Source organism: Erpetoichthys calabaricus, chromosome 9 (genome assembly GCF_900747795.2).
Source record: "Erpetoichthys calabaricus chromosome 9, fErpCal1.3, whole genome shotgun sequence".
Lineage (NCBI taxonomy): Eukaryota > Metazoa > Chordata > Cladistia > Polypteriformes > Polypteridae > Erpetoichthys > Erpetoichthys calabaricus.
In genome coordinates, this window is record NC_041402.2 from 126371060 (window position 1) to 126387849 (window position 16790).

A 16790-nucleotide genomic window follows, 5' to 3' on the forward strand; every position below is an offset into this window, starting at 1 on the left:
AAGCAAATATTAATTTAACAGTTCAAATTTCATGAGGGCCATCCTGGTTCCAACTTAATGATGAGGGCTGATCATTTAAAAGGTCTCCAGTTTTTATTAGCTCAAGATTGGGAATGTGAGGAATGTAAAACATGATCAGATGATGGTCATCTCTGGGCCAGGCGGCAAGTACAACCTTCAAGTCCTAATGATTGTTATGAAAAGATTGATTATTATTAGGGGAAAGACGTTTACAAGGCGAGGTAATTGTTATGAAAACAGGTACAGTACGAAGTCATTATTACGAAGACAACATGTAAAGTGAATGATGAGAATTATATACGAAATTGGTATGTTTTTGTAATTAGAACTGTAATAAAAATGAACCATGCCCAAACCACCCATCTCATTTCATGAACTGAGATGGCTTTATGTGCTCTGCAATTGTTTTCTATGTTAAGCAATAAAGTTTTAAGTTCTGACTGTCTTTCTGAAGACTCTGCTTGTTTTTTATTAAGATTTCTCCACAACAGTAGTGCCTTTGCCTTGGCAATCACTTTCTATAGCAAGATGTGCACATTAATGAACAAAAAAATGAAAAGTGCTAATCAACAAAAATGCATTTGTTATACCTCTTTAAATATCGTGGGCACAAGTATTACATTTATTTTCTTACACAGTGCACAAAAATCTTTATTACAACACTATAAACATGACACTACTAACCTTAAGCTTGGAGTTTGCGCTCAGCATTATATACTTGCAAGAGCCTTGAACATTGTCAGTCCAACTTGTTAGCCATGTTACTGTATTGTCATGTCGAACCTCTTTCCATTTGTGCCCAAAAGGTGGCTCTGGGATCTTTGAATCTCTGAAAGTAAATAGGATGCATCAATAATGATGGCACTCAATCTCTGACACAAACACATAACATTCAAAAGACCAGATATATAAGGTTGGGGGAAAACTTTCATATGTTACACTTTTTTGGTAAAACAATTGGAGGTTCTTTACATGATCATCAATTCTCCCTATCATTATTATTTAAATTCTGGGCAATAGTTGCTTTTATGACACCACAGAGATGGGAAATAATTTTGTTGTCAAGGAAAGAATCTGTGCAGAAGCAGAATCTTAAATTATTTTAAGTTACATGTTCACATCAAGTGCAACAAATACATGTTGAGCTAACAAAGCTGCCAGAACATAAAGCAAAAAAAGGGAGTGTAGTAAAGTAACAGTACAGTGAGGTTAATGAAATGCATCCCAAAAAAAATTTGAACATTATGTTTTACATGGTTACAGCATGTACCCTAAAGGTGTGTCATAACATTAACACAAACATATTAAGGGTTAGAAAATTCAGGGATGGATAGATGGGTATAATTAAACTTAATATGAAAAAAAGCATAATTTTAAATATGAAATTAATTCTTAGCAAAGGCCAATTTAAGGTTTCCTCAAAGTTTTTTTCATTTTGATACAATCATACATAATTCTGTAGCATTTCATGACAAGCAATTTTCAAAATTCAAGGACCTAGAAGCAACTGTGAGGATTCTAAGTCAACAGTCATCCAATTACACTGTGAGAAGTGTAAAGAATTCTACTACATGGATAAGAAAATAAAAAGGAAAAGGTATATCGATTGCTTGGTTTTGCTTCCCCTAATTCAGAATTTTCAACAGCAAACCCAACTCTGTTCAACAGCAACGCTGAAAAAAATCCAACACAGAAGAATCCAACAACCTTGGGATGCAAAGGTGCAGATTTCTTTAACTTGGAGATTTACTTATGGAAGACATATCTGAGTGCGCTACACTAGCTACCAGCAGTGTGCTTATATACCTTCCCAAGCAAGCAAGAGAGGAGACCCAAGCGGTCTCATTTGACAACATCTTAGACTCATCATAAATCTGCAAAATTTGATTTTTAAAGATGTGTGTGTGCGGTCAATCATTGTTTTATGACTTCATCATTGCTGCACACTCTAGAATTGGTTATGAGGACATTTTACAGGATAGTAAAACAGTAATCATACATACGACACTTAGGAAAACATTTCACAGATAAATTCACAATATCTACAAAAACATCTCTAGCCTTTTGCTGGACATCTAAATTCTCTCTCTCTCTCTTTCAGATCTCGACACATCAACTTTTTAGACATTTTCAACAATGTCAGGCTCTGCAAATTCCAAGTCCTGATGTTTCATTATGGAAATCCACACTTTTTTCATTTTACTTATGATTAGGTACTGCTCTTGTTTTGTCATGTAGGTTCCTAAGGTGACCCTCTTTTTGCCTTAATTTGTTGACTTTAATAAAATTTCTTAAATTCCATACACTTATATTCTGTGGTCAAATACACTACTTCAGTTCAGCACTCCACACACACACCCCACCCCCTACTTTATCTAGAACGTCAAGAAATAAAAAGAATAAAAAAGTAAAAAAAAAAAAAAAAAAAAAGTAAAAGAACAGGCAGGAGAAAGAGCTATACTTTTAACTATGTATTATAGGTAGTACTTTTTTATTGCAACTTGTGCCATACAAGCAAACAGAATGCGACTCTGTAAACCAAGACCATACAAAATGATAATGCTAGATGTGTGGTTTCAAGTGGCACAATAACTTATAGTTGCATTTGATTCTTTCCGGTCAGCTCATCAACTGCACAGGCTTGAGTAGCCTGCTTTCTTCAGGTCATCATCTGGTCTCGTTTGGTTAAGATGCAACATGGCACAGAGAGTATGCCTTTGCAAGCCTCTCTCTTTGTTGTCCCTGTGTAGCTCCTGAGAAACACACCTTCCTGGGCTATTCACCAGTGGAATATTTCAGGCACAACCCCTCACCTCACTTAATTTTGTTTCTTATCAGTATCCTTTAATCAAACAACTAAGAAAGGAAATGCATATCAAAAATAACTGGCCCTTTTTCACAGGTGGCCAGCAAATGGGTCAAAACATAGGATTCCTAAAGTTTTGGAGATAGAGGGAAAAAAAAACATTGTTACAACTTTTAAAGTGCAATGAAAATGGACAAGTAAAATGCTAGTTCTAGAAATAGACAAAAATATTTGTCAATTTACATACAACATATCACTCCACGACAGTTCTTAAAACGCAGGATTGTGGCACTATCTTTGCCTCTGCCCTCCTATCCACTTTCCAGTATTTGTAACTATCGATTCCCTGCATCGAGAGTAGTAGCATCTCATCATGCTCACCTATGCAAAGTCTCCAACTGCCCACTGTTTGGCGTTGGGGAGCTTCCCTTGACACCACAACCATACCTAAAGCTTCCAACCTCAAAAACATTTTATTTAGGATTATGCACCATACTTGTTTTAAACATCAAAAGCATTGATACCTATTGTCCCTACTGCCAGGCAATCATCCTAGATATATATATTTTTTTTTTCGCATGTTTTGGGACTGTCCTCCAGTCTAAGCTTTGTGAAGGTCATTTGCTAATTTTCTCTTGACTAGCTTATGCACCAATATCCTTTTCCTTTCCATTTTTTTTTATTTTACTGAATCTCTCATGTCTCTTCCTATCTTCCATCAAGTGGAGGCTGTTTGGTCAGACCATAATAGCTGCGAAGGTGTTACTAGCCTTTTACTGGATGCCAGACGTCTCACTCTGTTACATCTTGGCAAATTTCACTTTTCAATCTTACCCTTCTGGAATGGGGATCAAATGGTCATCTGGTTCACTCACATATTACAGAAAGACATCCTCTGATGCAGCTTCTGTGGGGCTGGATGGCCTGTTATGGCTGTAATGGTCTCTTTGATATCTAGGTTGCATTTCATTCCCAGGTTCTAATCAAGCAACCTTACCTCTTTTACAAACACAAATTTTGTGGGTGGGTTGTGTGTTACTTTTACTGTTAGGTGAATAAGCTGAGTGAGGGAAGGGAAGCTTACATAGCTAAAATAGCAAATAAGCTCAATTAGAATAACATGAAAGGTGTTTGGAATGGACTGGGCATAATTATTGGACTCAAGCTGTAACGGCCGACCCCTTTTACCCAGCCGGCAGCTACACCTCCAAGACCAGTGGCCTGGATAATTAACTGAGAAATAATCTAACTATCAAGCCATACTTCTTACCATTTGAACTTTCCCCCACAATCGACGGTGAAAAATATAAGTACACAAACAGGATGTAAAATTAAACAGATTATATGTATTAAATGAAATGAAATATAAAAATAGAAACATATAAATACTACAAATATCCCTCCACCCCAGCAATAACAAAACACCACCAAACAGATATAAATATATACAACAAAAACCCTCCCTTGTCCCTGTAACAAATAAACACACAACACGAAAACAACAATGAATGATAAACTGAAAATGAATGAGAATGTGAGTCCGGCAATAATGAAACTGTCCTGAAAGCGGATGACTGAATTAGTGATATTGAGTGGTTTGAATCTCCCCGGAAAAAATGGAACAGCCTCACCGTGAATCCTCGTGTGAATGGTGGATGATTAAGTCCTACCCCGGGGTCTTTCGTGGTGAGGTCCGTGAAATAAATCCGGCAGATGGAAAAACAAACTGGATTGGCAAGCGCGATGTGGACAATAACTGGTACTGTTGGTTCGTGGCCGTGAATGAAAAATCTCCTTCTCTCCTCTCTCCTTTTCCTTCTCCTCCTGATGGCTTATATAGTCCTGTGACGGCTGTGATTGAATGATTGTAAACAGGTGTTTTCCAGGTTGGCGGCTGTGGTCTCCTTCCATCATCCGTCCCCCTTTTTATGGGGACGGCATAAACTGATACACAAACAGTAAACGGGACAATGAAACGAGACGCACTCAGAACTGACATTTAACACTATGTGGCCCCGCTACAAAGCAATCCAGGGCTCAGGTGCTAAAACACCCTGAATGAATTTTTAAATAGATTTTCACTCTTTACACCACCACCTTCTTTCAATGACCATTCCCCCCACACTATCCCTATTACAACAACAACAACAACTACCACTTTAACTGGTACAGCCGGTAATAAGTCTGCCTCTGATCTTCAACTGTCCATAACCAATGACCAGGGGCCTCAAGTATAAAGCCATGCATAGACAAAAAAGGTAAAACATGGCATATGCACAAAAACAAAAATGCATATGCACAAAAAAATTCAGATGTATAAAACTGTGCGTAAGTAAAGTTCCATGCTCTTCGCCTTTATAAATCAACGTGAATTTTAACACACATACCCATGCCTTCGCCCACCCCAACTGCTCCCAGAATTTCATATATTTGAATTTGCAAATCAATATAAATAGCCCCTTCTGTTCAGTGTTTTGTTGAAAGACAATGGTAAATGCACGCAAAAAAAAAAAGAAGAATTTCCCCAAATGGGAAGTGGAGTTCCTACTCAGTTAAGTGGAGGCAAAGAAAAATGTACAATTTGGTGGCTTTGGTAATGGTACGAGCAACAAAAGAAAATGTATGGAGTGGCTCTCAAAAATTCAAGTTTAGGAAGTTGCAAAGCTACCCAAAATAAAGAAGTGGTGAGATGTCAAAGTTGACATTAAAGGCAAGTGTCTGAGTGTCATATGGAAGCATATTAGGGCCACAGAAAAGGAGGAAAAAAAAAAAACTGACACAGAAGAAAAAGGTCAATGACAAGGGTAAAGATTGAAATATCAACTTTAATTTCAAAATTTCTACTTTAATGTCATAGTTTAGTAAATTAAACATCAATGACAAAATAGAGTTTCTTAAATTCCATTGTAACTAAAGTAGCATGTTATTGTTAAATGATTCATATTCTAAGCGTTCCCCTGTAGGGGGGGGGGGGGGGGGCACATAGGGGGTTTTATTTGTATGTATGTCCTGTTGCGTGATTGGTGCCTTTAAACAGGTTTGCACAGATTAGAAGAGGCTTGTGAGATTTGTAATTTGTGGCTTGTATGCACTGTACCAATAAAACCGGAAGAGAAGGATGTAGCAGGACTTTTTCATTGTGCCATTTTCCAATCAACTTCATCAACAGCAGCTCCTTTCATTAACTGGGCATTCATAGTGGAGAAGGATGGTGCTCAGCCACCACATTTAAGGACAGCGGTGGGTTTCTTTTCTTCCCAATTCAGTCCACTGATGCTCTTCGAGAAGAGGAGTGCCTCTGAAGACTACTCTTCTGGACTCTGGTGGTTGGACAGTCTTTCACCATCCCAGTTCCGGGAAGCAGTTTATTAAAAGGGAGCATTCCACACTTCTTTCCATCCTTTATCCATAGTTCACGATTCCAGAACCACTTCCATCATCTATGGTACAGATTTTTTTCAGGACAGTAAATATTGTTATTGAGGTGGGGTGGGAGTTTATTTGTGGTGTTTTTTTTTTTTGTTTTTTTTTTAGTACTTTTGTCATTTTGGTTTACTGTGTTTGTAAGTAGTTATTCTAGTAAATAAGGAATATTTATATATTTGTGTGTTGGGTGTGTTTCATCTGTATGGGCATTTTCCTGGAGCGGTGTTACTGTTCGGGTGGCAGGGTGTAAATACGGTAGGGCTTAGGTGCTGGCCCGATTCTATCCATCCCCAATTTTAAAATCGTAGCGGCTTCTTTGCTACATAAATCTGGTGGCAACCTCAGTCCTTGCTAGAAGTCAGGGGGTGAGCTACACCCCGACCCAGTCATTAGGCAGTGATCGCTACTCAGAATACATTTATGGTATTACAGTTCTCTGAACATTTTTGAATACTAAGATGTATACTTGATATCATTTTCATAATGAAATGCATTAAAGCATTCATTAAACATGCCACCGTGTCCCCAACATGTTTAATTATTAACAGTACAGTATATACAGTATTATTTAAATGAAATTAGCAATTTATCTGTAAAATGTAATATACATACTTTAATTCATTTCATCATAAAAAATTATATCAAGTGTACATCCTAGTATTCTAATGGCACACAGCTCCAAGAGAACAGCTCTTGGAAATCTAAATCGACTTAGAAGCCAGTGACTATCATCTATAAATATGCACTCTCTTCTATTGAATTCAGTAAATCAGTCATTTTCCAACCCGCTATATTCCAACACAGGGTCATGGGGGTCTGCTGGAGCCAATCCCAGCCAACACAGGGTGCAAGGCAGGAACAAATCCCGGGCAGGGCACCAACCCACCGCTGGAGTCACAGATATACACACACACACACACTAGGGACAAGTTTAGTATTGCCAATGCACCTAACCTGCATGTCTTTGGACTGTGGGAGGAAACCGGAGCACCCGGGAGGAAACCCACGCAGACATGGGTCTCCTCACTGCGAGGCATCAGCGCTACCACTGCACCACCATGCCGCCCCCTCTATTGAATTGAATTCCTTTATTATCATTGGAAGGTGCAATGACATTAAATATGCACTTCCACCATAAACTAAATTTTCCTATAAAAACCCTGTAGACAGGATATAGTGGGTTGGATAATGGATGGATGGATGAGGGTGTTGTACCGTGTTAGCCATTATGAATGTAGTGATTACATTCATAGTGATTACATCTTTCCGGAAGAAGGGGCCTGAGATGCCTCGAAAGCTTGTATTTTGAAATCTTTTTAGTTATCCAATAAAAGGTGTTATTTTGCTTGACTTCTCCCTATAAAATGATAAATAATAATAATTATAACAACAGTAATACGATAAAAACAATGAAAAATATACAATATAAAAGCATAAGTAGCATATAGTGCAAATGGTTCATAAAGTAGCTCAGGTTGTGCAATATTACAGTTGTAGTGCAAGTACACAGTGAGGTAACTAATCGTAACTACAAACAGCTCTACCAGGAGCACTTGATGGACTGATTGAGTGTGTTTATAGCTCTTGGGATGAAATTGTTTCTGAGACTCAAGGTCCATGCAGGAAAGGCTATGAAGCGTTTGCTGGATGGGAAAAGTTCAAATAGACTGTGGCATGGGTGAGTGGAAACATTGCAGATACTGGTGGCTTACCTGAAGCAGGGAAGACTGGAAGGACTGGAAACTATATCCGATAATCCACTGCGCTCTTAATACAAACTGCTGTATAGCTTTCAGATCAGCTGTTGTGCAGCTGTGATAGAACATAGATAGAATGGGTTAAAATACTCTCAGTGGTGCCCTGATAGTAACAATGCTAAAGTAGCTATGGTATTTGGAATAGTTTATTAATTCCATGCACCATTATATTGTTGCATAATGATTACAATCTGGTGCCTTAAATTTGTAAATGATATGCAATTCATTTTGGTGTATTTGATAATCCTGCATCATGGAAGAGAATCTTAAAAAAAAAAAAAAAAAAAAAAGGGAAATGACACAGAATCAGTAACACTGCTTTGTTGCTGGATGCTGCAAGTTTGAAAAACCAAGCACAAAAGTGTGTATGCATGGTGCAAGGGTTCTGTGAAAATGTGCGTTGGCTTTATGCAACATTTTAGTTTTTATATATCTTGAAGTAAGCGTGGAAACAGGCGTATGCAACATCTTTGTGTGTACGCACCATTTATACAGGAAGCCCCAAGTAAGCAGAAACCTGAGGAGACTACACACAGGAAAAGCTGCAGGACCAGATGGAGTCAGTCCTTAATGCCAACTTTATGCGGTCCTCTGTCACTTTTTCAGTCTGTTATTAAAGCTGCAAAATGTCCAGCTGCTGTGGAAAAAATCCTGTAATATTCCAGTTCCAGAGGTGCTGGCCCCTTTTTCACTTAACTACAGACCAGCAGCACTTACGTCCCACATCATGAAGACTTTTGAGAGGCTGGCCCTTTATTATACGAGTTCTTCTATGAAACACCTCCTAGACAAACTATAGTTTGCCTGAAGGACAAAAATTGGAGTCCAAGATGCAATTATCTATGTGCTCCACGAGGCTTATTCAAACCAAAATAAAGCTGGAAGCACTGTGAAGAATTATGTTTTTGAATTCTCCAGTACTTTCAATACCATCAAGGCATCCCGGTTAAGGGGTAAACTCAGAGACATGCAGGTGGATGAGCCTGTGGTGTCCTTGATAATGAACTGTCAAGAACACTACAGTTTGTGAGACTCGAGGACTGTTTCTCTGTTATGTACAGTATGTGAGCAACACTAGACCACCACAAGGAACAGCTCCCATTTCTTTTTTCTTAAATCTGTACACCTTGGACTCTAGTTATAAACACCAGGGGCCTCATGTATAAACGGTGTGTCTGCACAAAAATGTTGCATAAGAACGTTTCCACGTTCAAATTGCAATATATAAAACCTAAACTTGGCATAAAGCCATGCACATTTCCACGGTAGCTCATACCCTGTCGTACTCAAGTTCTCTGCTCGGTTTTGCAGACTGGCAGCACCCAACGTCAAAGCAGTGCTACTGTTCCTGTGTGGTTATCCTTTCCTTTTTAGATCCACATCCCTGACACGGCTTTATAAATACACTGAAATTAACAGCATATTGTTTATTAGTGTAATGCATCTGATTGTAATTAACCTGTAACAATATAATGGTCCACAGAATGGTCAAACTATTCAAAATACCATAACTGCTTTAGCATTGTTGTTCTTTCAGCTGCTCCTGTTAGGTGTTGCCACATCGGATCATCTTTTTCCATATTACTCTCACTGCACCACTTGGAGTATTTATATCACTGTATCCGAGAGTGAATCACAGCTGTACAGCCGCTGATCAGAAAGAGAATTATCAGTATACAGCATCAAGCACATGCCTATATGCCACATGTCTATTGAACTGCTCTCATATGACAAACGCTTCAGAGCCTTTCCTGTACTGACGTCACAAGTTCAGAAACAGTTTCATCCCAAGAACTATAAACACACTCAATCAGTCCATCAAGTGCTCCTTGTAGAACTGTTTGTACTTATAAGTACAATTACCTCACTGTAAACATGCGATAGTTATAATATAGCATTAACCTGAGCCACTTTATAAAGCGCGTATTTACATATAATGACAATATCATTTTTAAGATTAAATGCAGCAAAATATGTTTATTATATTATATAGATAAAACTAACTACACGGTGCCGCAGTGCTAGCGAGCCGCTGGCGCTCCATTCATGGATTGTTCCCGCCTCGCGCTGTATTCTTGCTGGTGCTGACGCGACACTGGAAGGATAGATGGATAGAATAATTAAACATGTACTATGACGATATTTCGATGTGCCTTAAAAGTTTTGAAGAATCAGCGTTCTAAGCTTATAGATGGCTTAACATCTATTACAGAGCTGATTGTGTGGCGATTGGGTATTTAGAGAAAGAAAAGTAAGGACAGGAATTGGAGGTTAGTATGTTTGAAAGAGACAGTACTGCTACAATAAAGTATTTCATCGAAGGTCGCGCATGGCGCAGCAAGTATCTTGCGTGAGACATTAACAATCACTGCACCACAGTGTTCCCACGTTTAATAACATGCTTCAACTCCTGTCATCATGAAAATGATATCACGTATACATCTCAGTATTATAATTATTCAGAGAGCTGTAATATCACGAATGTAATGGATTCTGTGTCCTGTCAGAGGAAGAGAAAGCCCAGAAGCACGTAGTGATTAATACACATAGAGCAGATGGAAGATCAAATACAAAACAAAGCATTTAACGTGCTACTTTAGTTATGATGGGATTGAGAAACTAGTAAATAAACAATTTAGGATGAAGTTTATGATATTCTACTTTAATGACAAAATAAACTACGTGATTAAAGTGGAAATTTCGAGATTAAAGTTGACATTTCGTGCTTTTTTCCCCCCACTGTGTGCCTTTTTTTTTTTCTCTCTACCCTAATAAGCTTTCATGTGACACTCAGATGGTGGGCTACGACTCGCCTTTTCACGGCGACTTTGATATGTGACAATTTTTTTATTTCAGGCACTGCGCGACTTTGTGAACTTGAGCTTTCGAGTTTCTCCGACACGCCATGTCACTTGATCAACTTCCTTTTGATGTTTATACCATTGTTTAAACCAACAAATAGTATGTTTTTCCTTGCCTCCACTTGGTATTCGCTGAAATTTTTCTATTTTCCCTCTTGCTTTTGCCATTGTCTTTTCACAGAAGGCTGAGCTTAAGGGCTATTTATATTCATTTGCATATTCAAAGAGGCGTAATTCTGGAAAGAGTTGGGGCGGGACAGCAGGCGCATGCACGTGCATTACTTTTCATGCTGACCAGGATTTATGGAGCAGAAGAACATGGAAGCTGGCGTTTGCACAAATTTATGCATCTGGATTTTTTTGTGCGTAAGCACATTTCCGCTTTTGTCATGTTATAGTGTGAATTCTACGCACAGCGTTATGCATGAGGCCCCAGATCATGTCACTTACAGAACGTCTCAAATTATTCTTCATTTCTGGAATGTATTGATAAAGGGGATGAGACAGAGTGTAGGAGTCAGGTGGAGAATTTGGCTTCTTGGTGCAGAAAGAAATTTCTGCATCTTAACATCTGTAAAACCAAGGAACTGGTTGAAGGGTTATGCTGCACCAAAGAAACCTGAGGAGACTACACATTCTACACCTGGTCACTACTCAGGGAACAGATGTGGAGATGGTGCACTGCTACAAGTACTTGGGGGTCCACGTCAGTGAGAGACAGGACTGGTCTAATAACAAAGATGAACTACATAAGAAACAGCAGAGTAGACTCTGTTTCTTAGGAGACTGTACTCTTTTAATGTTGGTAGTGACATCCTTTACATGTTCCATCATTCTGTGATGACTAGTGTGATTTTCTACACTGCGGTGTGCTGGGCTGATAACATAACCTCAGACACCCACCAAAGCAATGAGCTAAATAAAAGAGGCAGATTTAGATATTGGACACACTCTTGAGCCCACTGAAGTAGTAGCAGAAGACAGAATGAAAGCAAAACAGAGTACCATTATGAACAATGCTAAAATCCTGTCAATGACACATGCACATGACCATGACCTGCTTTTAGCCAGCAAATTATTCAACAGAAGTCCAACAAGAAATGTAACCAGGCCTCCTTAATACCCACAGCAAGCAGTACTTTTATTTATTTATTTTTTTAAAATAATGCCTCAATGTGATTGCTCTTTTTCTCCTTTAGCCAAGTCAGGCGTTTTCATTCTGTCATTCTGTTGTGTATTTGTTGTCATAATATATTGGTATTTATTTGTTTGTCTGTAAAAAGCCAAAATTTCACCCTAGGACAAATAAAGTGCGATCTCTCTGTTTCTTATGACTTATTTAATGAAAAGGCTGCCTTTGTTTTTGCTCATTATTTCTATTAAAATTCCAATAAACAGTTAATCACACAACATATTTTAAATTAATTATTAACTATTATGCTGCTGTGTCAACAACAGAAACACTGTTCTAGAGTTTGAGGCAGAAATGTCACATAGTGCCTTATAAACATTGACAGTCTTGTTTGGGTAATCGTCTCTTGTATCACTGAAGAATGTTGATTGCACCTGACAATTTTATATAACTGTTTATTGACATAATCTATAGTAAATGCAATATTGCATCATATCCGCAAAGACATCTCCTACACCCATGTTAAGGGCAGTGGTTAGAACGGATATCAAACAGCTCCAGCGGTCCATAATCATACCTTGGCAGATCTGACCCATGATGAACTTATGTTGTATCCCAAGTTGATGACTTTCTCAAGCCCAATAGATGTCTGAAAAGACCGCAGCTCACCATGAGCCTATAACGGACTACGCAGGTTCAAAAAGTGTATGCATGGATGGATGGTTGAATGGAAGCCAAGCATAATCCAAGATGTTTATGACTTTGTCTCTTTACATGCAATTAGATGGAAGGCACACCATTAGTATTATTGTTGACATTGAATTTTTGCCAACAGTTGTCATGATGTGTGCGCGGATTAAAAAAAGTTTTGGCAGCATAAGCCTTTTAAAGTAGGGCACATTCAATATTTTTCCTCTTAGGTTTATAAAAAAACATTGCGACTTCCGCTTCCGTCAGATGAAGTCCAAGCCATTTGCTAATTGAATTCAGGCTATATTAAACTAATGGCCTCAGATATTGATGTTGGTGACCTAAATGCAGCTGTGATGTTCATAAAGAGTCCTGTTGAGCTGGAAATGTATTAATTGATTTCAGCATGTACATACGTCATTACTGTAACAAATCTAAATGATTTTTTTTTTTTTAAGTAATCAATAAATCATTATACTGACAAGATAGTTTTCACTCAAGTGAATATTAAATGTCTTAGTTTTCATTTTATTTTCTGTTCCCATCAGTTCATTCACCAGCATCATCATTTTTTCAAAGTTCTGGCTGTCAATTTTACTTAATTTGGATAAAGTGTGTCCAGGCACTCTTTAGGCCAACTCAAACATTTAGAGATTATGCTACACTTCTTATGTCTTTTGTTTAAAAAAAATAAAATAAAAAGAGTCAAGCTGATTCATCGGACTTGAATTTGGACCTATCCTATAGATGTCACTATATGAAAAGTCTAAATGACATAAAAACTATATATATATATATATATATATATATATATATATATATATATATATATATATATATATATATATATATATCCTCTTACACACAGCACCCAATCTACAAATCTAGCATAGACATAGGCCCTGTACAAGTTCTGAATCCCAGTACATTAATATAGCTATGAGGCTGTGAAATGAACAAAAGCACTAGGTTCACACGGCCACACCAGCAGCAAATACACACTTTTTTTTTTAATACAGACCACATTATATATATATATATATATATATATATAAAAGAAAGTTCTACAAAACGTGTGTGCCAGTGTGACTAAAATCTCCTGATGCAACCATATAGTTAAACTACGGACCCATGAAAAAGAAGCAAAGTACTAGTGATTGCATGCAAAACAAGCCACTATCATACATCTAATATCAATATCTGAAGTTTAGTAGCCAGTCAGCAGATGTGGATAAAAGCAAAATAGAAAGGTGTAAGGAAGAGGATATTGATAACCTCAAGTGTTGAATGGATGGAAGGCATACTGTTAATAGATTGGTAGACTTTAAAAATGGGGTCATCACAACAGCAAGAGACCACAGAATGTGTTTCAACTATAAGGCAATCTTACTCCTCAGCTTCTCTGAAAAAGATAATGCCATGGTACTGGAAAGAACATTCTGGAAGATAGTCAAATGTTAAATTCAAGAGGAGCAAAGCAAAGTCCATTCTATCCTTGCACAGATCTTAAGGGCTGTGGAGGTGTGTCATTCTCCAAACTCCACACATTTTATGGATTTATATAGCATATGCCACTATATCTCGGGAGAAGAGGTTTCATTTGGATATCATTAGAACAAACACCATATCTATAGTCTGTGTTAAACAAAATTAGTTTAAAACAAAACAAAAGTTACATTCCACAAAAGAGTGTATGTTGTTTTTCTTGCTGTCAGTGATCGCCATGGGCAGGATATCAAAATAGAATAGAGACTACATGGAAAATGTACAGTCTGGTGGCTTTAAAGTTGCATCTTTGTATTTACTTATGAGGTCCTCATCTTACTGCCCCACACTCAGCAAATTCTGCAGTAAATCATATTTCTCAAAGTTTCAGATCATGGTTTTCCCAAGAAAAGTGGCTAGTTCTATGCAGGTGAATGTGAAGTGGAGTAGATCCCCAGATAAAACAGCTGTTAAGGATTTTGTTAATGAGTGAAAATTGACCAACTTATTGGTGCAGCATTTACACTAATACAACACTGTACTTAAGAAGCGTAAAAATAAAAACACTTATTTTTGTATATAATCTGCTCTCTAACCTTCAAGCAAGATGTAGTCTACTTCTCAAAATAAGGATTCTAAACAGGGTTACTGGAATTACACTTCGTAACAGAGCAAGCAGCTTTACAAATTGGAAGGGCCTCAGAGTGGAGTTGCTGTTTTTCCACATACCAAGCAACAGGTTGGTTTGGTATGAGCAATACTGAGAATGACCAAAGTGTGTTGATATGTGGGACAATTGGAGGAGATCCAAAGGTAGAAGTATTATTCTAAAACCTTCTGTGGAATGTATCTTATAATTTTCTCTCACCTAGTGGACTGTAAATTGCTACCAAGAAAAAAGAAAAATGCTCTGCCACTGCTCAGTTTGCTAGCATAATTTCCCTCAGTAGGACAAACTGGCACATAAAATGAGATGAAAAGTCTCTTACTATCCAGTCATTTAGGGAACACTGAATTAACATAAAATGAGAATATTGGATCCATTATCAAGATAAAATAATGGTAAAAGTCAATCAATATATGAAAAAGCTGCCAGCTATATTAAGAACATTTACCATTCTAAAGGTTAACTAGCATGTTAATTGTAGTTTCTCTCCATGCCAAAAAAGAGTGGTTGCAATACTTACTGCTGTGTTAAAAAAAAAATCATTGAAATGGAATATTTGTCAGTGCGAACACTCGAACATGACTAAATTCTATATAACAGGTTCAATTATTTGAATATTTCTTTCTGTAATCATGTCGTAAGTTAGCAAACACCTTCAGCTCACATAAAATATCTGAAGCCCACTGCTACAAAAATTTTGACATCAAATGAACAGCTAGAAAAGAGTAAGAAACCATCTGTGAAGAACTTTACAGCTGCATAAACTAAAATTTTGAACACTGAAACTTCTTACTTGTATTCTTTCATATAGCTTTAGAAAAAATATGTAATTTCTGGTTCACATGTACAAAAAACAGGAAATGCTGAAACCTGCTACCCACAAACTAAGTTTGCAAAGGTCATCTGCTGTTTAAGATCAAAACAGAATAATGAACAAACTGGCATTTTGATTCTTCACTTGTAAGTGGCTTTAGACTGTTATATGGCTTGACTGTTGACATTATATGCACCATTTTGAAATTCTGAAATAGGTGCTACTTAACTAGTGCATACTTCTCTCATCATTGATGCTGTAACTGAAACTTACCCATAGCAAAAATTCTTTTCCAGATCAAAATTATTAAATAACAAAAAAAATGTAAATAAGGGTATAATATTACTTTACTCAAATAACAGCCTTAAACAAAGTTAATCTGTCATAAACAACTATAACTCCTCCTTTTCAGATGATTCTGCACTTATGGGGTGTATCGATAACAGGAACAAGACTGAGTATAGGAGTCAAGTGAAGAACTTTGTTTCTTGGTGCAGAAAGAATTTTAAGCAACTTAACATCAGCAACAAAGGAACTTTCTTTTGAATTTCACAACAAAGAGCCTCTATGTCTGGTCAGTATTCAAGGAGTGGATGTAGAGGTGGTCCACATTAATGACAGGTTACACTGATCTCACAACACAGAGAAACTACATAAGCAAGGGCAGAGCAGGCTCTTTTCCCTTAGGAGATGGTATTCCTTTAATGTGGGTAGTGACATGCTTCACATCTTCTACAACTCTGATGGCCAGTGCATTTTTTTGTGCTGTGATGTGGTGTGCTGGGTTGGTAACATCACTTCAGGAGAGGCCTACCAAACCAAAAAGCTAATGAAAATCACAGGCTCAGTTATGGGACACACTCAGAACCCCTGGAGGTCGTAGCTGTACCATTATAAACAATGTTGCACACCCCCTGTCTGACACACTAACACAGAAGACTTTCAGACTCCATGAACGAATCATTCAGCAGAAGTGTGTCAAGAAACACTACTGGGGTTCCTTTATACCAACAGCAATACTCCTGCATAACACCTCACTGTGACTATAACTGATAAGACAGAAGTTTTTTCTTTTTAATTTTCTTCCTTTTTAGTAATTCTGGTGTGTGTATGTTTAATTATGTTTATTTA

The 16790-nt window shown here is 37.5% G+C and overlaps 1 protein-coding gene across 4 annotated transcripts in view; it reads right to left on the reverse strand.

The window, feature by feature from the left end:
* The window catches only part of zgc:173742 (DNA topoisomerase I, mitochondrial), a 214277-nt gene that overhangs the window by 63656 nt on the left and 133831 nt on the right, over positions 1-16790 (reverse strand). For all 4 annotated transcript variants that reach the window (XM_051931458.1, XM_051931456.1, XM_051931457.1 and 1 more), the window contains exon 13: positions 706-850. In XM_051931458.1, the coding sequence (XP_051787418.1) occupies positions 706-850 (145 nt within the window). The remainder of the gene's footprint in view (positions 1-705; positions 851-16790) is intronic.